General features: G+C 50.1%; 1 protein-coding gene across 3 annotated transcripts in view; it reads right to left on the bottom strand.

Annotated features, from left to right (window-relative positions):
* Window positions 1-469: 469 nt before the first annotated feature.
* SPG21 (SPG21 abhydrolase domain containing, maspardin) overlaps window positions 470-24087 on the bottom strand; it is a 374771-nt gene continuing 351153 nt past the window's right edge. For all 3 annotated transcript variants that reach the window (XM_086958046.1, XM_086958045.1, XM_086958047.1), the window contains one exon: window positions 470-1191. In XM_086958046.1, coding sequence (XP_086814172.1) covers window positions 1069-1191 — 123 coding nt within the window. In that variant the 3' untranslated portion in view covers window positions 470-1068. The remainder of the gene's footprint in view (window positions 1192-24087) is intronic.

The following is a 24087-nucleotide window of genomic DNA, read 5'->3' as shown; positions in this document are numbered from 1 at the left end:
GAACATAAGCAGGAAAACAGTTAATCCATCAAGGACTTTCCCAGAATAGGAGAGGCATTTAGCAAAAAGAACTAACATAATGGGCGAGAGAAAAGCTAAAAGGAAAGCAGTCGAGCAAGAAACATCAGAAAATTAAACAAAACATTTTGTTTACAAAAGCAATGTTAACAATTTGGAAAGAGTTTTCTTTTCAAAAACTTGTTGGGGGTCCTGCATAGAGACAGATATAATCTGATGCTTACAAAAATTAATTTTTATAAACAAATTTGCTTTACAAAATCTATAACTTTATTAGACCCTACATGCATGGAATGTTTACTGTGGAGACGGGTAGGGTATATTTCAATTAGCCATGCACCATGGCTTATTTACTAGCCTCCTACAACTATTTTGTGGTATATTTTCCATGTTACGTAAAGAGCTGACCAATTCCACATTATCAATTATTTCATACCTATAGCAATTGGGTGAATTGAGATTTTTTTATTGAAAGATATTACCACAAAGGCACAAGATGATACAGATAGGATGCAACTGCCCATCAAGCTAGTGTGGCAGACATTAACTGTGGCAAAAACGTAACTCAGTGGATATTGACGCAGAATGAAATATGAAGCAAACAAGACTACTAGAATTGGCACTTTAAAAGTCAATTTACAAAATATGCAACCATATACAACACAATTATAAAACATCCTGACAAAGAGATAGGCAATTTCCATGTGCAATATATTCACAGCTTAAAGTAAAAAGAAGTCATTTACCATTTGAAATGATATGATTGAGTATACTTTCAGTAGCAAAACCTTTCTATTTTTCTTCTAAAAAAAAGAAAGAGCAAGGTTTAAGAATTGTATTTAGTTGCATCGTATTCTTATATACATATTTAAAAAAACACAAGTTACATAAAGTGTCCTGGACCTCTCAACGTTGAAATCCCTGCCCACGAGATAGCCTTTTCACAGACAAATGTTCAAATTGCATTGCTGGAACTGAGAAAGGCCAGGCAAAGACTGGGACTGATAGCGCAGAAGGCCCCTTACTATTCAGCATGACAAGGCCCAGTTGCTAAGGTTGCGCCTGGTCACCGTTTGAGGTCAAACTGCCTTTCTGAACTTCCAACTCCTCTGCGCTGACCATAGCAGGGTCAATTGCTGCGTACCGTGTGCCATGAAATTGCCGTAGATGAATCTAAAGAATGAAATGAACAGTGATTAAGAGGGACACTTTTATTTAACAGTCGAGTGTGCATTCTAAATCACAACATAGAAACAAATACCACACTAGCTATAGGAAAAACAACATTTAAAGCAAACACTTATGAACTGGAAATAAAGACCATTATGATTCGATTTCTTTCATATCTATAAACATATGACTCCCATCTTGTTGATTTCCAGCAAAATAATGACAAACTTGGAAACTGCACCTAAAAATAATGAATAATCAAAGTTCGCAGAAGCTCTTACTGAACATGCATGCCCAAATGCTTCTAGGTAGCTATGCTAATTCCCCTAAGCAGCTGCATAGCACTTCAGTCCCTTCATTCGTTCCAGATGAAAGAAGCCAAAAGGTAGAAGATACTCATGGTAGTAACTCATCATTAGTCGTCCACAGTCTCCTTTGCTCTAAACTCTTATTACATCCTTGCTGCAAGACATTTTATTGGAAAAGGTAAAACTAATGCAATTGTGTGGACACATGCTACTTCCTTTTTGTGCCTACTGGCTAGCCATAGTCTATACCTGCTGTAGGGCACAAACAAATACACAGAATGGAATTGTTTAATAGAATCATCTGTGTGAAAGAGTAGCCGAAGAACTTCCAGTAAGTCAATTTGGTGAATAATTTATATTTACTCTAGATTCATAGGGCATTTTAAAACACAAGAATTCTGATAGAGTGAAATACAGGTCTCTCGGTCTCTCTCTCTCTCGGTCTCTCTCTCTCTGTCTCTGTCTCTGTCTCTCTCTCTCTCTCTCTCTCTCTCTCTCTCTCGGTCTCTGTCTCTCTCTCTCTCTCTCTCTCTCTCGGTCTCTGTCTCTGTCTCTCTCTCTCGGTCTCTGTCTCTCTCTCTCGGTCTCTGTCTCTCTCTCTCGGTCTCCGTCTCTCTCTCTCGGTCTCCGTCTCTCTCTCTCGGTCTCCGTCTCTCTCTCTCGGTCTCCGTCTCTCTCTCTCGGTCTCCGTCTCTCTCTCTCGGTCTCTGTCTCTCTCTCTCGGTCTCTGTCTCTCTCTCTCGGTCTCTGTCTCTCTCTCTCGGTCTCTGTCTCTCTCTCTCGGTCTCTGTCTCTCTCTCTCGGTCTCTGTCTCTCTCTCTCGGTCTCTGTCTCTCTCTCTCGGTCTCTGTCTCTCTCTCTCGGTCTCTCTCTCTCTCGGTCTCTCTCTCTCTCTCGGTCCCTCTCTCTATATATATATTTATATATACCTATATATATATACATATATATACATACATATACACACACATATATAGTAAAATACTCATCTTAAATAAAATAAAACATTTTCAGTAGTTAATGGCCAAAGTGATTATCTGATATGCACCTATCAGAGAACATTCAGACCCCATCAGGGATATTAAGAGTTAAATGAATGCCTCCGTTTGTCATACAGTTCCTTTCTAATTCAGTAAGACTGTGTGTTTGGGCAAAATAAGCATCAAAATTACAGGGGACTGCGTCCACTTATACCATCAGAATATGTTGACCTAGTTCCGGGTTAGCTCACAGCCCTCCTTTTGGATCTCTAAACCTTACAATGTAATAGATTGTGCCTGCAATTTCAGGACATGATGAGCTTGATTCCTCCAAGGAAATCGTGGAAACCATCTACCTATTTGATTGTTTAACTCCGGCATGCCCAAAGGGAGACAGAAGGATACACAAATTGGCATTTCAAACATTTATTGAAGCAAAAGGATTCTTGTGTAAAATAGACGAGCTGCAAAGATTAATAGAAGAACACAAAGAAAAGTAACCAGTATTACAAGAATGGTGGAAAAGATAAACAAGTCAAGCATTGTGCATTTGCAATGATTATATGAATACGTATTATTGTACTTCTACCTAGCAATGCCCAGCCTTGAGAGCATAGAGTGGATGCGATTCTGCCAAATACCTTAAAATGATCTAACGTCCTATTTACCTGTGTGCATATGTCATCTGGTAGCCAGTCTGGTGTAGAACAGGCCGCCGTCCCTCTCAGGATAGGGATGAGATCACCTAGGCTAGGATTCAAGCACAGGGCAACTGCGATAATCCATCAAAATGATCCTCTGCTTAAGCGAAGGTTTGATGCAGTGTATATGATAAACTAAACCCATTTGTACTGTGCACAAGCTCTGGTCCAGCCGTCAATGTTGATTCTACCCACCCAATGCTGTTGCCGAACAGACAACAAACAAGGCCAGTGTGCTCAGTGTACCAGGTCCTTGAACAGAATAAGGTATGGTAATTTTCCTATCAGGAAATGTAATTGTAACCAAACCATTTCTAAGTACACTATCTCATGCCGACGTGCAAGCAAAGGTGTGCTAAAAGTCATTGTTTAAAAAGATGTCAACTTTAAACATGAACATGTAAAATGGAAGTGTCTGTGCAATGGGCCTATGCAGCCTCACAACAATATGTACCAGTTGAAGATCACTTCGGATGATTTGTTCAAGACATAACAGACCAGAAAAATCAGGTCCTACAAGATGCTCTCTGGAGAAAGGGGAACAGGCATAGGAGCAGGAGCAACTCAAAATAATGCATTATAAGAAATTACTGCAAGCACAAATGTTCCTGGTCTGGATTTGTGTATTTATAAGAAGCAGCTAAATAAGATTTACAGGTTTAGAGGTTTGCATCTGCATATCAGACCTGACTTTGCAACACACTAGTCAGTGAACATCTAAGAGTAGATTTTCTTTGCAGTATTAAAATGAGCTACACGTTCATACGAACAAGTTACTTACCTTCGGCAACGATATATCTGTAAGAAACAGTAGTTAGTATTAGATTCCTTACCTTAGAATATCCCCAGGCGTCAGACAGTATCTGGAAACTTTTGGGTAGCAATACCCCTGCGCGTCGGTAGGCGTCGTCCGCGGCTCCGCATCCGTCGCCGGCATCGTTAGCTCCGGAATGACGTCGCTGGAGTACTTAGACGCTTCCCTCGCACACTGTCGTCAGTTCTTATACACAGCTTTTCCGCGCCAGATACGCAGAGCCATGATAGAATCAACACTGGTGCCATGAAACTAGGGCCCTGAAAGAATATGACCTTAACCCTAGATATCGGTTCGCAGAACGGGGAGGATGGGTGGGTATGTAAGGAATCTAATACTAACTACTGTTTCTTACAGATATATCGTTACCGAAGGTAAGTAACTTGTTCATCTGAAAGAAACAGGTTAGTATTAGATTCCTTACCTTAGAATAGATACCCCAGCAATACCAACCCCGGTGGTGGGTCTGCGAACCAATAATCACACCAGAACGTCCTGGAGGACGGAACGGCCAAAGAAGCCATCCCTCCGGACTTGGCTGTCCAGGCAGTAGTGTCTTGCGAACGTGTGCAGCGAGGCCCACGTAGCTGCCTGACAGATGTACTGCAAGGGGACTCCCCGACCCAGGTCAGTAGTAGCCACCGTGGCCCGAGTGGAATGGGCCCTCAGCCCAACAGGAGGTTCCTTTTTAGCCAAGGAGTAGCATGCCTTGTTGCACAAAACGACCCACCGAGAGATGGTCTGTTTCTGCACCGCCCGTCCCTTCTTAGCTCCCACGTAACCAACAAAGAGTTGGTCATCCACACGGAACTGGCGTGTGCGATCCAGAGAGAAGGAAAGCGCACGTTTTGGGTCCAGACGGTGGAGCCGCTCTTCCTCTTTAGAGGGATGCAGAGGCGGAAAGAAGGTGGGCAAGGTGATGGACTGCCCAATATGGAAGGCTGTGACTACCTTGGGCAGGAAAGAGGGTCCTGTCCACAACACAACCTTGTCCGGATGGACAGAGAGGAAAGGCGGTTTGGAAGAAAGAGCCTGGAGCTCACTCACTCTACTGGCAGAGGTGATGGGAACCAGGAAAGCAGTCTTAAGGGTAAGAAGACGGATAGGACAGATGTGAAGCGGCTGGAAGGGAGCGCACATCAGATATGTTAGTACAAGGTTCAAGTCCCACTGAGGCATCACGAAAGGAACAGGGGGGAACATATGAGTGATGCCCTTCAAGAACATATTTACAATGGGGGACTTGAACAAAGATGGCTGATCAGGTAGCCTTAAGAAGGCTGAAAGGGCAGAAAGGTAGCCCTTGATAGTGCCCAGAGCAGAGCCCTGCTGGGCTAGAGAAAGAAGGAAGAGGAGAACCTCAGAAAAAGGGGCATTGAGAGGATCCACATCCTTTGCTGTGCACCATGCCACAAATCTGTTCCACCTGCAGGCGTATACCGACTTTGTGGAGGGACGCCTGGCTGCCAGAATCACAGTACAGACTTCAGGAGGCAAGTCAAATGGCCTCAACTGTCGCCGCTCAATCTCCAAGCATGGAGGTGGAGACTGGACAGGTTCGGGTGGAGGACCGTCCCCTGCTGCTGCGACAGAAGGTCCTCCTGAAGAGGCAGACGAATCGGGGGATCGACTGACATACTGAGTAGCTCGGGATACCAGTACCTTCGCGCCCAGTCCGGAGCCACAAAGATGACTTGGGCCCGGTCGCGTTTGATTTTCTTCAGCACTCTGGGCAGAAGTGGTATAGGCGGAAAGGCGTACAACAGACCGCAACTCCACTCGCGACGAAAAGCGTCCCCGAGCGAGTGCCGCCTTGGAAATTCCAACGCGCAGAACTGATGACATTGCGCGTTCTCTACGGTGGCGAATAGATCTAACCAAGGCTCTCCACACTGCAGAAAGAGGCCTTGTGCCACGTCCGAGTTCAGACACCATTCGTGATCCATCATTCACCTTCGGCTGAGCTTGTCCGCCCTGGCATTCAGAGAACCTGCCAGGTGTTGAACCACCAGGGTCACCCCCTGATGTTCCAGCCACTGCCAGAGGCGCAGAGCCTCCTGGCAGAGGGTCCACGACCCCACCCCGCCCTGTTTGTTGCAGTACCACATGGCGGTGGTGTTGTCCGTGAACACCTGCACTACACTCTCCCGGACAGAGGGGAGGAATGCCTTCAGTGCTAGACGAATCACCTGCAGCTCCAGAAGGTTGATATGGAGCCGGGACTCCGCCGGAGACCAGAGGCCTCTGATCTCCGCCTCTCCCATGTGTCCTCCACAGCCCTGCGTGCTCCGGTTGGGGAAGGGAGAGGGATCTGCCTCTGACCCAATCGCGGTCCGTGAGCCACCACTGCAGCTATCTCGCAGTGCCCTCCGAGATCAGAACATGGTCGGACAGGTTGCCCTGATGCTGGGCCCACTGAAACTTCAGGTCCCACTGCAGAGCCCGCATCCGCCACCGGGCGTGATGCACCAGAAGGATGCAGGAGGCCATCAGCCCCAGAAGCCGCAGCGTCAATCTGACCGAGAACCGGGATAAAGGCTGAAAGATTGGGATCAGAGTCTGAATTTCCCGAACCCGCTGTTCGGGAGGATAAACACGAAATTGCCCTGAGTCGAGGACTGCTCCAATGAAGAGGAGCATCTGAGAGGGGCACAGGTGTGACTTTGGCACATTGATGGAAAACCCCAGCTGGTGCAGGAGGTCCGCCGTTGTCTGGAGGTGGCTGATGACTGTCTGGGGCGAGCCCGCCTTCAACAACCAGTCGTCGAGGTAGGGGAAGACTGAAACCCCTAACCTGCGCAGATGAGCTGCGACCACCGCCATCACTTTGGTGAACACCCATGGGGCGCTGGTAAGGCCGAAGGGATGCACAGTAAACTGAAAGTGCTCGTGGCCTACCGTGAACCGCAGGTAGCGCCAGTGGGCCGGCAGGACGGGATGTGGAAATAAGCGTCCTGCAAGTCCAACGCTACTATCCAGTCTCCTGGGTCCAGGGCAGCTAAGACCTGAGCCAATGTCAGCATTTTGAACTTCTCCTTCCGGAGGAAGCCTTTGACGTTCCGTAGGTCCAAGATAGGGCGCAGGCCCACTTTGCCCTTCTTGGGTACCAGAAAGTAGTGGGAGTAACAACCACACCCTACTTGCGGCCCAGGAACGCGCTCAATGGCCCCCTTGGCCAAGAGGGCCGTAACTTCCTCTTGCAGAAGTTGCAAGTGATCCCCCGACACGCGGTGGTATGGCGGTGGCATGGCTGGAGGGGTCGCCTCGAAGGGGAGGTAGTAGCCCCTTCGGACGATTTGCAGCACCCACATGTCCGACGTGACAGTGCGCCAGTGGAAGTGGTGATGGCGAACCCTGCCCCCCACTGGTGTCATATGGGCCTGAAAGCACGGACTAGGAGGGGTTTGAGGCGGATGCTGCAGGGGAATGTGTGGGCTGGCCTCGCCGTTGTCCCCGACCGCCCCCACAGCGGTTTCCACAGCCGCCATCGCGCTGTGTATTAGTCTGCGGTGCGTGGCTGGCAGCACATGTGGGAGCGCCCCTTACCTGGCCACGAAAGGAGCGAAGGGCATCAGTTTGCTGGCGTGGGGCCGAGGCCCAAGGAATTGGCCGTAGCCCTAGAGTCCTTAAAACGCTCAAGCGCATGGTCTGCCTTGTCGCCAAAGAGGCGACGGCCATCAAACGGCATGTCCAGAAGGGTGGCCTGGAAAAGTTGGCATTCCTCAACCAGGCGTGGCGTCGAATTTTCACAGTCTTTGCCATCGCTCTGCCTAGTGAGTCCGTGGTATCCAGCCCACAACGGATGGACTAGCGTGCCGCATCTCGACCCTCCGCAAGGGCTTGGACGAGTTTAGTCCGAACCCCCTCCAGACATTGTGGCAGCACGTCCACGACTGTGTCCCACAGAGTTAGGGTGTAGCAGCCCAAGAGGCATGCGGTATTGACTGACCGGAGTCCCAAACTCTGGGACGAGAACACCTTCTTACCGAATTGCTCGGTAAGAAGGTGGAGGTGCCGTTGGGAATGCGGTCTGGGAAGTAGAGGCATGGATAACCAGGCTCTCGGGGTGGGGTGGGTGGACAAGAACAAGGGTCGCACAGAGCCGGGCGGTAGCGTCTGGTCACGTTCCTATCTACAGGTTGACCTGTAGCGGGCTTGGACCAAGTGCCCAAAAGAACGTAACACAAGGCCTCATTAAACGGCAGCAGAGGCTGAGCCGAGCTTGCCTGCGGTTTAAGGACCTCAGTGAGGAGGTTAGTCCTCACGGCCGCGACGGGGAGCTCTAGGCCCAATGCCTTGGCCGCCTGCATCAACACTACACTGTAGGCAGCCCCCTCCTCCGTAGCGACGGTTGAAGGGGAGACAAAACCATTGTCTGGCGAAGAGTCCAGCCCACTGGCATCCCCAAGCTCACATGTCCAGTCCTGTTGAGACTGGCACTCCTGTGCCAGAGGGTCCACAGACCCCTCCCAATCTCCCTCGTCACCCATCACCTGAAATTCAGGTTCAAAGGATGGGGCCGGTTCATTGAAGTAAAAATCTCCAAGCGACGTCGAGAGCGGCGCCGCAACCGATTCGAGGGTAGGATTGGGGACGGCGTCGCTCGGGGACGGCGCCGCTCTGAGGCGGCGCCGGGGGTGACACCCTAGGGGCCGGAGCCGGCGAGGTCGTGAGGTCAACCGGCGACGACCCGGATCCGGAACCGGATCCAGCAGGGGCCTGTGGCGCTGGGACCGAAGTCGCCGGCTGCGCCGGGGCTGAAGCGCCCGGCGGCGGCGGGGCCGAAGCACCCGACCCACCAGGCCCCCCCAGTCGAGGCCGTTGTGAGAGCGATGACTCCTTCCCGGCCTCTCATGCCTCTTACCTGAGGATCTTGAGCCCGAAGACGACTCCGACCCCGCGACCGGTCCCTCGACATCCTCCTGGACCGGGACTTTGAATGGCGCGGGCCGACTGCCGGAGCTCAAGTCGCTTGCGGGACCGCTCCCGTCTAGCCTTGGACGTCAGAGCCCGACAATCGGAGCAGGCTCGGTTGTCGTGGTTGGGGCCCAGACAATGAAGACACCGGCGATGGGGGTCGGTAACCGACATCAGTCGGCTGCAATCGATGCAGGGTTTGAGCCCGGGCATCCCTACTGGCACCGGAGGAGTCGAACGACTCGAGAAAAACAGATCAAAAGATCAAAAAAGTTTAGTCAAAAATTGACTAAGGGGTAGAGCTTCTCCGGATCTGCGCTAGCTGGAGCGGAAAAAAGAAGAACCGACGTCAGCCCACGAGGGCGGCGTCTAAGTACTTCGGTGACGTCATTCCGGCGCGAACGACGCCGACGACGGATGCAGAGCCGCGGACGACGCCTACCTACGCGCAGGGGTATTGCTATGCAAAAGTTTCCGGATCCAGTCTGACGCCTGGGGATATTCTAAGGTAAGGAATCTAATACTAACCTGTTTCTTTCAGATAGTGCATTATCATGCATGTATTTCCTATCAGCTGGAGAATGGAAATATTCCTCTTAATGAGTTATAAATTACAATTCATTAAATCCCAAGGAGCCAAGCACAATGATATGACAGCCTCTCAGCAATTCATTATGGGCGAGTGCTTTGCTGGACTGGTGTTGGAGGTATTCAAACGGGCAAATTAATTACTCTAGTAAATTAAAAATAATCAATTATAAATATGTTAAACCACTTTTGTACATATTAAAAAGGTTCACATTAAGAAAACAACCGCTAATATCAACAGCATTATCCTGCTGGAGCAGCATCACTTTGTAGCCTCTTATAAACTGTCACACACACTCTCACTGTCTATGCCCACTTTGCGCATCCTCACCTTTCTGCTCATTTTCCCTATTTGTACAAACTGGCGCTCTCTCTCTCTCCCTTAAAAGCAAGTAAGCAGGCTCTTTATATAAATTCAAACAACCCTTGAGTGCCACCCCCCCTAAAGGTGAGACCGACCATGCCCGCACCAACGATGACAGACACTGGACCCCCAAATTCCTCTAGCTAAATGTATAATAGACCATTAACCAAATATGATCTATTTATTTATCTGCAATGCTCTACCCACAAGTGGTCTAGACATCCACCAACAGTTAGTTTGGTACAATAAAACTTGCAGCTATTGGACGGTTTGTTAAAATACTAAATTATCCATAAATATAAATCCACACACAAGATGACAAAACAAAATCCTGTTTTTAACAGATAAGCTCAAGTTCTGATGAAAACCAGTCATCTGTTTTTATTTATCGTGAATGACGTGGGGGGTGTACAGTTAAGAGATTCATAACAGCATTTCATTTAGATAATTTTTACAATTCATGAGATGTCAGTAAAATAAAGTTGTATCTGCACAGCACTTTACTGTCTCAATTATAAACAGCTGCTTCCCCAAATTATACAAATTTCATCTTAATAAACATATATTGTTTAAATTTAACATATGACTAGCTTCACAATTCTTGAACTGCTTTTCTGCAAAGGGTGCTCAGGCAACATACTCGAGCTGAATTAATAACAAAGTTGGATTAATTTTCTACTCCGAAAACAAAATGTGAGATGGGTAAGCCCTACTGGAATAGATTTTTACTTGTCTGTTCTCAACTCCATCTTCACTCAAGTCTGAAATCAAAATGACTATCAAGAGGAAGACTTCAGTCTTACGTATGGATATTTAAGCATGACTGACAAAGAAGCAGGCACATTAAAGCCAGAGGCAGAAAAAGTTTCATGGCTAAATCACAAGACACTTATAATTAAACCAGGGACAAAGAGCTATATGTAGTCCTACAGCCATACTCCTCCTAGGATTAAGTGCTTAAAAATAACAACTGGAATAGGTCTCTCTAGGGAAGTATGGACTCTAAATCTGGTGGAATCTCAGTACAGACCAGATGGGTCACAGGGAATCCAGATGGTCAGATCTTAATACCCTCACACACCTGGTAGTGTGTCATGCTACATCAGAGGGCACTTCTCGTCAAGCCGGCGTTGCAATGCCTTACGGGCCTGGGGGCTCTTTGTCGGAGATTTTGACCTGTAGATGCCGTAAGATGAGTGCATGTAAGGGTTTATTTGTGCACATAGGGTGGTGGATAGGGGGAGAGTAAAAAAAAGTCTCTTGACTCATGAAAATTTATGGTGCTATCCTCAGGTCACAATGTACCCTGACAGCTACAAATGTGAGAAATAAGGTGGGGTCACCACTCAATAAAATCTTTATCGGATTCCTATAGACTTTGTACCTAGAGCACATGCAGGCCACCATACGAGTAGTATGGTGGTCACCATGTGCACTAGGTATTGATGCTGTGTGGCGCTCTTGATCAGCCTGCCGTCTAGAACACATGAATGCCGCTCTATCCGACGTAAGTGGCTAGCCCAGCTAGGCACTTGGTTAACACCCTGGGGGCCATAGTGACCCCAAATGTTAGCACATTTAACTCATAATGCTGGCCACTCACCACGAATCGCAGGTTATCTTCGATGCGCCGGGTGGATAGGTATCTGGAAGTCTGCTTCCTTTAGATTTAGAGTTGTCATGAATGAAGTCACCTTGTTGTAGCAGGCGGGTGACAAGTTGGAGTGTAACCATGTGGTAGTGCTCCTACAGGATGTATTTGTTTGAGGGGCTTGGGGTTGAGGATGGTTCTGAGGGAAACGTCCTTTTTGGGGATTATAAAATATATGGAGTACACCCATTGTCACCATGTTGTAGGGGTACTGGCTTTATGCCCCCCCTTGGTGAGTAATGCATGCACCTTCTCCTGGAGCAGTCACTGATGTTCGGGGAACAGTGTGTATCTCTGTGGTGGTGTGTGTGTGAACGCTAAACAAAACCCTTCCTGGCTGATGCTTAAAACCCACTAGTCGTAGGTGGATCTCTGCCCATCGGTGCAGTTAATCCTGCAACCTTCCCCAGACAGGTGTTGTATGGTCGAGGGAAGGGCAAGAGCATCACGGTTTTTGAGGCTCACCCCCTTTTGGGGCTGTGCCCTTTCCTCTTTTATTATTTCCCATATAGCCTCCCTTTTAGCAACCCCTTGAAGGAGTCTGCTGATGTTGTCTGGGAAGGTGGTGGAACTCACTGGGGTGGGAGTTTTTGCTGCACTGCAATACTGGTAGAGGCAAAAAAAGCTCCGGAAAGCTGGTGTTTGGAGGGTCCTCATGTCTTTGGTTATGTCATCCTTGGTTTTTTCTAGCACCTCACCTACTTGGGGTCCGAAGTGATGCTTCCCCATCGAAGGTCATCTTTAGGAGGTGCTGTTGAACCTTCAGCTTAAAGCCAAAAACTTGTAGTCATGCGTGGCCGCGTAGATGAACAACAGAATTCCTGCCACAGGCAGCTGTGTCTGCACCTAGAGCGCAGCGGAGGATGTTGGTGTTCAAAATGAATTTCCATTCTTCCACCAACTCCTATGTCGGTTTCCCGAATTGCTGTGGGAAATGTTGAACGAGGTCTTCCATCTGATTTCAGTGAACTCTGTTGTACCTGGAGAGATGCCCTACAGAATTGGAAATGCACCAATAGGTGGCAGATTGTGCTGCAACACGTTTACCACTAGCATCTATCTTTTTACTCTCTCCGTCTGAGACGGGGCATCCCCTATGCCCAGTGAATTGTCATGCTTACTAGCCGTGTGGACCACTTGGGAACTGAGGGCAGTAATTGGCCCCTGTGGTAGGGTGGGTCAGCGGGAGAAGCCTTGAACATTTTTTCCACCTCAGGCACAACTACCCTTGTCTTCACAGTCTCCTTAAAGATGTCCCCAGCAGGTATAAGCATACCCTTTAGCATGGAAAGGTACTAAGAGACCTCTTTATAGAGGAGAAGGTCTCCATGAGGAAGTCTAATTCCTTGCACTGGCCATGAATTTCCACATTGTGAAAGGTGGCCGCTGGGGGCTCCACATCATATTCTTTCCATGGATCAGGGCCCTGAGGATCATAGGTGTGTTAAGTATCGAAAGGAGAGCCCGGGCTGTTCCCTACTCCCAAATATGAAGAACCATGTGGCGAGTGCGTCTGAGTCCACAGGTGGCAGTGGAGATATAGGAAACGGATGAAGAAGAGGAGGAGTGTGTGAGTATAAAGATCAGCAAGCTTTGACCCTGCAGTATGAAATGCATGGCATAATCCATCGTAATATATCATTGTTTGACAAAGAGCAACTTTTATTAGAAATTCCATTTAAAACAAATAACCAGTTTGTTTTTCAGAGGTTGTTTGTCCTATTAATGTACAACTTTAAACATCTCATGATGCCCAGTGGAAGAAAAGATCTTTTAGCAGCTGCTGATGGCAAAGTAATAACTACAGGGATCTTTTCATCACAATGAAAGGAATTTGAAATATTTTGATTCAATTTCGCATTAGTAGACAGTATTACTATTTTTAATACATTTTATGTACAGGGGTTTAATGGAGAAGGCTTGTATCTTGTACTAAGAAAGCAGTGTTCCATGACATTTATGATTATGCTTTATGTATTGGTTCAAATATCTGCCTTATTAGATGAGCTCCTATTGTATTCAGCTCTCACACCAACAGGTTTGTTACCAAAGGAAGATAAGTATAAAGAGACCCTTAAAAAATTCCTTCAATACCCTGTGGAAATGGCAGGTAAGTATGTTCTAATAGAGCAGTATCTTGATCCAAATTCAGACAAGCTCAACAGATAAGGTTGTATTTCATGAGGGGGGCGTGGCCAGCCAGCAAACATGGTGGACGTGACTAAATAGAGCTCTGTCCTTAGACCCCCCCCAGTTCTCCTGCAATTATCCTCTAGAGATGCCTCTTCGTGCCCACGCTGAGTGGAGACGTGTGGGGGCGCGGTGAGGAGTCCCGGGGACTCAGCGGATCCCAGCTTGAGGCGGTGGCGGCGCAGAGAACAGACGGTCTGTGGCAGCGCTGCCCTGCTTGGCAAAGGCGCGTAAATCGCCCGGAAGTCCGGTGCCCGTTGGCGAGCCCCGCGCTGTGCAGTGGCCCTGCCGGGAGGCTTCATGCGTTGCTCTGGGCCCGGGCACCCCGCAGACCAGGCTGAGTGCTGCCCTCCGGAAGGATTGGCGGACCCTGTGGCTACCGAGGTGGGCGGAGAGCTGAGGTGAGGCCCTGGCGGCATCGGCGGACGACGCCTGGGAGGCTCCGTCAGGGCCTGTACTCGTGGCCCGGGAGGGCGGACGTACTTTATGTGGCAGAGACAGACGCACCTACGTCTGGGGGCGGATCAGCACTGGAGGAGACCGCGGTGACCGTTGCGGCCTACAATGCCGGGGCCTTGCGTCCCCCTCGGGGCCCGGGCCTGTGGAGCTGCGTGACCGCACCGGCCTGCAGTGAAGCGCCACATTGCTGGAGGAGCAGAAGCAAGTGGGCGACATGAACTTTATATGGTGAGGAGCGGGGCCTGGGAACGGACTGGAAAACTTGTGTGGAGGTGCTGCCGCATGGCAGAGGGTGCCCACTTGTCGCCCGGAGTGGTTGTGGTGGCGCCTCAAGACCATTGGCGGTGCTTTGGAAGCTGCAGAGATAGGGCCCGGAACGCAAGCAAATCGGGCTGCAGTGATGTGCTGGAGGCTGAGGGGCGAGACTCTGGTCCCTATGCAGGCCAGCTGGGTGGAGGTCCGGGCCTTGAGCTCAGAACTTTGGTTACGAAGTGTTGCCCTGCGGGTGCTGCTGGTGCTAGGGGCCATAGGGAACGACAGAGTCGGCGGCTGGGGCGGCTTGGGACAGCTGCCCACACGATATGGACAAGACCCGGGGGACTCCTGGATACTGAGGCGGCGAGACGCCACACCGTGCATAGTGTGACGATGGAGGGGGTAGCCCATTAGTGGAGACATCTGCGACTGGGCATTGTGGCTGCTACACTGGGACACTGCGGTGAGCCTCGCCGGTGCGGGCAGAGCGGTTGCGACCGGACACACCGGGGCCTGGGCGCCATTTAGAGTTAGGCACGATCTTATTATTATTATTATTATTATTATTAGGTTTCTTATATAGCGCCTGAATCGAACCCCGAAGGGGTATCTCCGCGCTTGCCTTGGGAACCCGTCCTGGCTTTTCCCTGTGAGATAGCCCCTACATGGCATCCCCAAGGTGAAAGCCAGGCATCCCGCCGCGGGGGGGCCGTTGTGGAGATTAAGCAAGCTTAATGCCCAGAGTTGCAGAGTGTGAACCCATGATTAGGTCAGGCACCGAAGCGAGAATTATCGAGTCCATGGACATTTGAGCTCAAGACCCTGCCGCGTCGGGAATTGAACCCTGGTCCCGGGTCTGAGCTCTGCTTCAGGGTCTGCCTGCTCTAACCAGTGAGCCACACTTCTCCACTTAGGTGCCATCACAGCCAGTGGGCCCTGCTTCTACGGCAAACTCTGCATCACGCGCAGGCATCAGGAGTTTGGGGCTGTGCTGGGCGCGCTGGACCCATTCCCCTGTGCTATTGAGGCCCCTGTAGCCTGGGGACACAGGTCAGGAGCGAGAGCTGCTTACTGCTGAGGGGACAGGCGCAACAGAACCCCTGGTGTGGGGTTGGATGGCGAACTCTCCCTGGGCCACGGGGTGATGGTGGATTGTCACCCGGGCTGCCCCCAGAGCAGACATTGACCACCTGCCGACACAGCTCCTGGCGGTGACAGGCCGTTTTATTTGGACAACTGCCCCCCGCCACTGCCGGCGCTGCAACTGGTCTGGTGAGGTGTTTCTTCCCCTAGCTTCAGAGAGTCTGACACCATGCGTGGATGCCTACGGCGCAGCAGCTGGTGATGGGAAGACTTAGGGATAAATCCCAATCTAAACAGCACACGGCGGGCGACCTGGGCTCTGCGCAAAGGCATCAGAGTGACAACATGGAGCCGGCGGCAGCCCTAGCAGCCAAGATGGACTCTGTGTTGGCGGCGGTGGAGCGCATCAGCACCACTTTGGAGCAAACTAAAGTGTCCCTAGAAGCCCGGATAGATACGGTCACATCTGACTTCACCCTCCTACATGAGGACCACTGTAAACTGTCAGAGTCCGTCGCCGCGCAACGTTGGTCGGTCCAAGAACTGCAGCCTGTGGTGCAAAATCATGCTTCAGTACTACAAGACATAATTGACAGGGTTGACGTACTGGAGGACCGCATTGAAGACTCGGAAGGGCGCTCCCGGCGCAATAACGTTCAGGTAGTTGGACTGCCGGAGGGGAAGAAGGGAAAGAGGCTGTATTCAGAGAATTGGTTGCAGGAACTCTTAATTCGGGGGACGCTGTCCCCACACTTTGTGGTAGAAAGAGCACACAGAGTGCCAGCGCAGACGCCGCGACCTGGAGCCTGGCTTCCCCCGTTCCTCTTCAAGCTTCTCAATTATCGTGACCGGGACGTGGTGCTCCATGAAACCAGGAAGTTGGGCGATCTCAAAGTGGGGAACAGCAGAGTGATGTTTTTTCCAGATTATACGGCAGCAGTGCAGAGGAGGAGAAGCACATACATGGCCGTGAAGAGACAGCTGAGGGAACTAGACTGCCCTACTGTTCCCCTCTCGTCTCCGAGTGGTCTCCAAGGAAGGTGCCCGCTTCTTGGATGCCCCATTGGACGTCTGGGCCTGGCTGGAAGAGACGGGACAATGAACAGGAACGAGACCCGCAGGCTCAGAGAGCGGGTGGCAGGAGCAGCGATCGAAGAGGCGCAGAAGGAGGGGGGCTCGTCGGGGTGCGGGCCTGGGCCAGATCGCACCCAGCCCGGAGAAGATGCGGCTGGAACGGCAAGAAGCACTTCAAGCGGTTGCGACCTTGGGAGTGGTGAACACCGCTGCCCACCCGGACGCTCGACCGCACAGTGACCTGGACATGAGTGGCTCGTCCTCCCCATCTACCATGCTTTCAGAAGACATTAACATGCCGGTGGTGACGCCCCAAACGGCTGACCGGATTGTGTGACTGAACAATGGACTAAGGCGACCAAGCCAGAGCTCCTGTCTCTGAATGTTCTCTTTTCTATATCCTTCTAATAATGTTGCTATGCGCGCTGCTGCTATGTGTCTTCTGCCAAATTTGTTTGCCCTGCATGGCGATCATGCACAGCTCAGTGTATGCAGATGCGTTTACAGGCCCGCAGTTGAACAGCGCTGAGCGAATACTACATGCAGGGGCTCCTCTATTGGTGACTCACATTGGCTCTGCGCGTTTAATCTTCCAAACCTCCTCATGAGCCTATTGAACGCCTGGGGGTCTGAGGCAGGGGTGTAACATAACTTGATTGTTGGCTACACACTCACCCGAATAGCCACTGTGCTGGGCTAACACCTTTCCAAGAGGTAGATCTATTTTAGGTTTGGAAGTATGTCCCGTTGGGAACTCGCCCATTTAATTACACGGTTTGTCATTGTTCTCACTTTTCAGATGCGGCACTTCGATTCCCCCTTCCATGATGTCACCCGTAGGCCCCACTTTGAGGAGCTCCCCCGACCCCGTGCGGGTGAGCTGCGTCCCGACACATGACATACACTAATATAATGACCTGCAACATCTGCGGTATGCACACCCCATCATGGCGCTACTCTGTCTTCTCCTATCTGCAGCGACACGAGGTGGGGATTGCCCTCCTCCAGGAGACGCGCATGACTCAGTTGGAACTCGACAGGCTCCGCAGGCACTGGAGGTGGCATATTTATGGTACGACCTTTTCTGCGCATGCGCGCGGCACTCTGATTTGGGTGAGGGCGGGTGTCCCCTTCGTATGTGACACAATCAGGTGGACCAAGAGGGAAGGTACTTCCTAGTATGGGGGCGGCTGAACGGTCATGAAGTTCTGTTAGTATCTCTATATGCCCCTAATACGGACCAGCCCTCCTTCCTGTAGTGCTTGAATCAAGTCCTTCACCCATATGCTGGCCTTCCCTGGTTGCTTGGTGGGGACTTCAACATTGTGCTGGATGTACATCTAGACCGATCTTTTCCTCCCCTCTGAGCCGCAGCGGTAATGTCGAATGTGCAGGCGTTCCGGGACTGGCTCTCACACAGGGGGGTATATGACCTATGGCGCGCGCAGCACCCTATAGATAGAATATACTCCTACTACTCATCAGTTCACGACTTGCATGTCCGGTTAGACCGAATAATTGGCACCCAGTCACTGCTCCCGCTCCTGGTCGAGTCAGAATACCTGGGTAGAACACATTCTGATCATAACCCCCTAGCTGGGGGGGGCCTGTGCCCATGTGGAGGCTACAGCCTGCCGCGCTCGAAGATGCTGAGTTCCGCTCTTCACTGGGCACAGCCATCCTAGCCTACTTTGAGGACAATGCAGGGACGGCAAGCGATGCCATGGTGGAGTGGGACGCACACAAAGTAGCCATTCATGGGCATTGCATGGGGGCTACGTGGAACATCCGTAAAACACTGTCCGCTTCCCTGACACGCCTGGAGTCTGAACTCCTGCGGTACGAGAGGGAGGATGAGGGGACTGGTGAGCACTCCCGCATGCTGAGTGACCTCTGTGGTAAGCATGCAGTTCTCATGGAGCAGCTAAGGTGCCACAACTACGCGGTGCACACGGCTAGAACGCACGCCAAGGCGGACATAGCTGGTCGGCTGTTGGCCTGGTTAGTACAGAGAGTAGGACGCGGTGCCCAGATAGGAGCCATTTGTGCAGGGGGAGGGGAGATGGTCTACACGCAACGTGAAATACATTGATCCCTGACTGACCACTACAAGCAGCTATACATAGCCTGCGGCATTGGCCCCAGACACATGCTAGACGAGTTCCTAGACTCTGCTACCCTCCCTATGGCCTCTGAGGAACACAGAGGCGCACTTAATGCCCCCCTCACGCTGGAGGAAGTGGGAGGCGCGATTCAGGCTATGGCGACGGGGAAAACCCCAGAGCCAGATGGCCCGCCTGTCGAATACTATAAGGCGAACAGGGAAATCTTAACGCCCCTACTCCTTCAGTTGTACAATACAGCGATCGACGCAGGTTCGTTTCCCCCATCCATGCGAGAGGCATTCCTGGTATCACTGCCCAAGCCGGACAGAGACCCCACAGCTCTGGGTTCCTACCGGCCGCTGGCAATGCTTAACGTTGACTATAAAGTCTTCGCAAAAATTCTTGCAGAACGCCTGGCGCCAGTGGTCCCCCACTTAATACACCCGGATCAGAATGGATTTGTGCCAGCGAGGTCCACGTTCCTGAACCTCAGGAGGTACTTCAGGGTAGCGGCTGAGGCAACGAGGGAATGGCCTAAGGCAGAGTGCCTGGTATTAGACCTGGAAAAGGCCTTTGACTGTCTGGAGTGGGGTTATCTGTCGGCGGTGCTAGCGAGATAGGAGCTGGACGTAGATTTCTTACAGATGGTTGACCTCCTTTACCGAAATCCAGAAGTCTGCGTACGACTGGGGCCCTATGTCTCGGAGGCTGTGGCAGTGGGCTGGGGGCACTCGGCAAGGATGTCCCCTGTCCCCGCTGCTGTTCGCGCTGGCCATGGAATCCATGGCGGCGGCCATGAGGCGGCCATGAGGCCCTGGGAAACGGCATTCCCTTGGGTGATGCTGCCCATCAGGTATCACTATATGCCGGTCGGTTGGTGTTTGTGAGGGATGTGGGATGCATACTGGACCAACTGGCTTGGTTGCTGCGTCAGTTCGCAGATGTCTCGGGGCTTCGGGTGAATGCAGGCAAGTCGTGCCTTTATGCATTTGGAGGTGGGGTAGAAGACCCGGAGTACTGCCTTGATGGCACGAGAGTCCAATGGAAGGGTTACACCTTCAAGTACCTGGGGATCCACATCTACCGTCAACCGGCTGACTTATTTGATGGAAACCTGGGACGGGCGGTGGCAGCGCTTAGGTCTCAGATAGGCTTTTGGTCCACACTCCCGATGATACCCACTGGCAGAGTGGCCCTTGCGAAAATGGTCATGCTCCCCCGCCTCCTGTACTACTTTGTTATTTTACCTTTATACCGGCCTCCTTTTTCTCCACACTCAACACGGTCCTGCGGGACTTCATCTGGGGTACGTCCCGGCACCAACTGGCGATGGGGAAATTGCTCCTACCCACGGACAGGGGAGGATTGGCCGCTCCTTGCTTCGAGCATTACTATCTAGCTCCTATGGATTGCCCGCTGGTTGGCGGATAAAGGGAGAGATGATACAGCCATTGGCGATCCGCCATACACTCTGGAGGGTGTCACTAAACTCTTTCACCCACTGACGGCGACCGAGCGACCCACCCTGCTGCTGCTGGTGGTGGCGTATAAATGCTTCCGCAGAGCACTGTTCCTCACACGAAAGGTGCTCTCCTACGCGCCTGCTATACCTCTAGAGGATTCTCGAGGTGGCCAAGGGGTTCTCACGTGCCCCATGTTAGAGCAGTGGCAGGAGGCAGATGTCCAGACGCTGGGCGACCTCTACAGGGATGGAGAGTTGGAGACTTATGAGACGCTGGTCTCTGAAGACAGGCTTCCTCCCGGGAGGTTCTTATTACATCGCTCCCTAGTGGCGAAGCGGACGGCCAGGTGGGAAGATGTCACGACGGAGCCTGAGCAGCACCTAACCATGCAATATCTTCACGTCATGGGGAGGGGTAGACATCTGGTTCGATGATTTGCTGCATCCTTACGGATGCACACGGAGATCAGTTTGGCCCCACTCCGAGGCAAATGGGAGTGGGATCTGGGAAGGACGCTCGCTGATAAAGAGTGGGAGAAAATCCTTAGAAGTCCGGTGCGCATCCCCAGAAACATGCGCTTTCGCCAGATCCAACTCTACGTTGTTCATAGAGACCATCTCACACCTGAACTAATCAACAAGTACTTCCATAGATCTGACGATTCTTGCCCCAGGAACGGGGCGGTGGATGCGGATCTTCTTCATCTTTTGTGGAACTGTCCTGGGCTGGGCACTTACTGGAGTGCCATCAGTGAGCTGCTTAGGAAATGTACCGGGCGTACTATTCCCTTTAATTGGCCTGAATACCTTTTGCATCACTTCCGGAGACCACCCAAAGACAAGGTGTCGTCCCGTTTCTTAGACCTGGGGATGGTAGTGGCAACGCACCTACTCACGAGGAGATGGAAGGCGCGTGATCCGCCTAGTGTGCAGGCGTGGACTTCTTCCCTCCAGGCTTGGGCCCGGGCGGAGTGGACTGCCATACCTAGGGAGGAAACGGTGGGGCTCCGCAAGGAACCAATGGCAGAGTGCTGGGAGCACATGCTTAACACCCTACAGCTACCAGATGGGGCTACAGATGCGGGGGCTTAGATATGCACTCTAGGGGGTTGGAGTATACCGCGAGCTGCTCTCCTGTCTGGACACTAGATCTACTGACCCACTGGGCTGTACAGGTTTGCAGTATAGGAACAGTTGATGTTGGAGGTGCGAGCACGCGTGGGGGGCGGGGGGACCTAGGGGGAGGGAAGGGGACCAACATGAATATGTGTCTGTGGTTTTGCCGCTGTTCGTTTTGTTTCTCTAGAGTTGTTGCATAAACATCATTTCTGTATGCAGGTCCAGGCCGTACAGGTACCCCACGTTTCAGCCAGTTCCGGGCGCTTATTCATTGTGTTTGAGATACCATATCTGTAACGCTGTGGCGCCTAATTGTCATGTTATTTTGTAAATTAAGGACTACTTGACATGCCCAAGCTGATGTGCTGTATAGATTGAAGCTCATACTGTATCGTTAAATTTTCAAATGCCAATAAACAGATTTGACAAAAAAAACCATTAAAAAAGGTTGTGTTTCATGAGGATGCATAGAGAAAGCATCAATGTTTCTCACTGAGGCCCTAATACACAATCTCTTCTATTTTAAAGAGCAAGTTTTACCAGTGGAATCTGCTCTGTGTGCTTAAAGGATCTTAGGGCAGTAGGTGGGATGTTCAACTAGCATATTCTAAGTCAGAAGTAGCCAGGCAGTCAGATGGAGGGATGCCACATTTGTTCTCAGTTCTTCAAAAGGAGAAAATGATCTATCTTGAACCATACTGGTGTCTGAAAGAAGAGGTGCAAAATTAAGGTCTGTGTATCAAAACTGTCTGGCCCAACTGGGGGGGACTACTATTACGGTGTACTGTTATCTTCCATAGAACCCTCGGGATGAGTGTTATCAGAATAAAAGAGTATGCAAATTTCTCTTTGCAGGGAATCAAACTTGCTTTCCCCAGGAAATAGAAAACCATTATCTTGTGCAGTTTTGACGTTTGTCTTTTTGACATATCTTCTGCTCAGGGCACATGCTGGTTTGTTCTGTGAGACTGAAAAGTGTTACACTGTTAGAATTATGATGTGTCGTAGAATGCAATGTCACAGTTCTTGAGCCTCTTTTGACAGCTTCTTGGTCTTTGCTCCTCTCCGCTTCTGAAAGCAATATAAAGTTGCCCATGTTGTTTGTTCTTATCTTGATGTTATTACATTTTATTCAAGGTAGGAACAACTTCATGGCAAGCCTGACACGCTCAACTCCATTGAGTTTATAAGTAATGTTTGCGTCTGAAGACATAATAGTCCGCTTAGTGAAAGTTAGTGCAGATGTGCACGTCATACCTTCATTGAGGAATCTATTCTCAGATGAAGACACTGTTTGATTTAGTAAAGGTGTTGTTCAGTAAAAACGTTTCCTTAACATTCCGCCTATCTATGGTCTGCTTAATTTCTTTGGCTATCAGTATGTAAGGTGTGCTACTGTTACTTCACAGTCATTCCGTTGTGAATCTTACTTTGCAGGAAAGTACATGAGGATGGTGGTTACATTGCAGGTAAATATATCATAAGTATTTGCTTTGCATGCTTTCAAGAGAATTACAAGACACACAATGGAGAGCGTTTTTTCTGTTTGCTAATAACTTTGGCCCCGTTTGACAAATATTCACAAATCTTTCCCCAAAAAAGTTCATCCAGCTCAACTGCTTCCTGGAAAGTTTCAAGGTGATCCGTCCAGCAGGGGCCGAGAAAAAAGGGTCCCAAAACTTAAAATCTCCATTCTTTTTCCAAAGACCGGTTTAGCAGAAACCTGTTGAACCGAATGACACCAAATTAGGCAAGAAGCTAGATCTTGGTCAACAGATTTGATTTATGTGATTTGGTGTAAAACCGTTCAGTAGTTTTTTTGTCAAACTCTTTTTATTGAACTTTTCCAAGCACGAATCAGAACGACAGTATACATTAGAGATCAGCCATTTATCGAACAACAAAGTGATAGTGATAGATAAAGGTGCTTACGACATTGCTTAACTCCTTGGACGCTCATGACGAGCTCAGCTCGTCATGATATACACCTCCATACACTCATGACGAGCTGGGCTCGTCATGAACAATGGGGAATCTCAAGTTCCAGCACAGGAGGAAAATAACACTAGCATCGATGGTGTTAAAACTACTTTTCTACATAAGATGAATTTACAATTGCAGCCGGTCAATGAAGTGGTGTGACCGAAGTGGAAGTTTTGAGTAAGTGCGTGAAAAGGGACTAAATGAAAGCTTTGGTTTCTCCGGATTGCTGTACTAGTTTCTCAACATACAAAAATTCTTTGGTGGCTGCCAGACGGTTTTCAGGTTGTAGAGCCCAGTGTTTCAGTGTAGTATAGTGATATCTTTTGAATGGTGGTATTCCGCAATCTTGTTGACAATGTTCAAAAGTCAGGATATTCCACCAATGAAAGATCTGAGATGACGAGACAGCCCGCTTCCCTTCAAGAATCAAAAAGACCTGGTAGAAAGGCTGGGACAAAAGCGGAGTTAAAGTGAATAGATGTGTATGGTGAAGGGAAAGTTCAGCCAGGCAAATGGGCAACCATGTCCCACACCACAAGAGTTGTTTGTGTAGGTGTGCTCAAGTAGGCACTTGGTAAACAATCGGTTTTTGGCTTCCAAAGGACATTCCAAATGTAGCGAACCACCACTGCCCTGTCCATATGGAGCCAAAGTTTGTACGACTCACTGTGGGACCATTCTATTACAACCCACAACTGAACTTCTTTAAAATATAGGTGAAAGTCTGGGAGGGAAAGGCCACCTGCCTCCTTTGGGAGTGATAGTTGTTTATAGGGAAGTCGGACTCTATGGTTTTGCCAAATGAAGCGTAGGACCAAAGAGCGGAGTTCCGAAAAGAATTCTCGG

This window comes from Lissotriton vulgaris, chromosome 2_1 (genome assembly GCF_964263255.1).
Source record: "Lissotriton vulgaris chromosome 2_1, aLisVul1.2, whole genome shotgun sequence".
In the NCBI taxonomy this organism is placed as follows: domain Eukaryota; kingdom Metazoa; phylum Chordata; class Amphibia; order Caudata; family Salamandridae; genus Lissotriton; species Lissotriton vulgaris.
The sequence above is the reverse complement of the archived record's forward strand: the minus strand, read 5'-3'. Positions and strand labels throughout refer to the sequence as shown.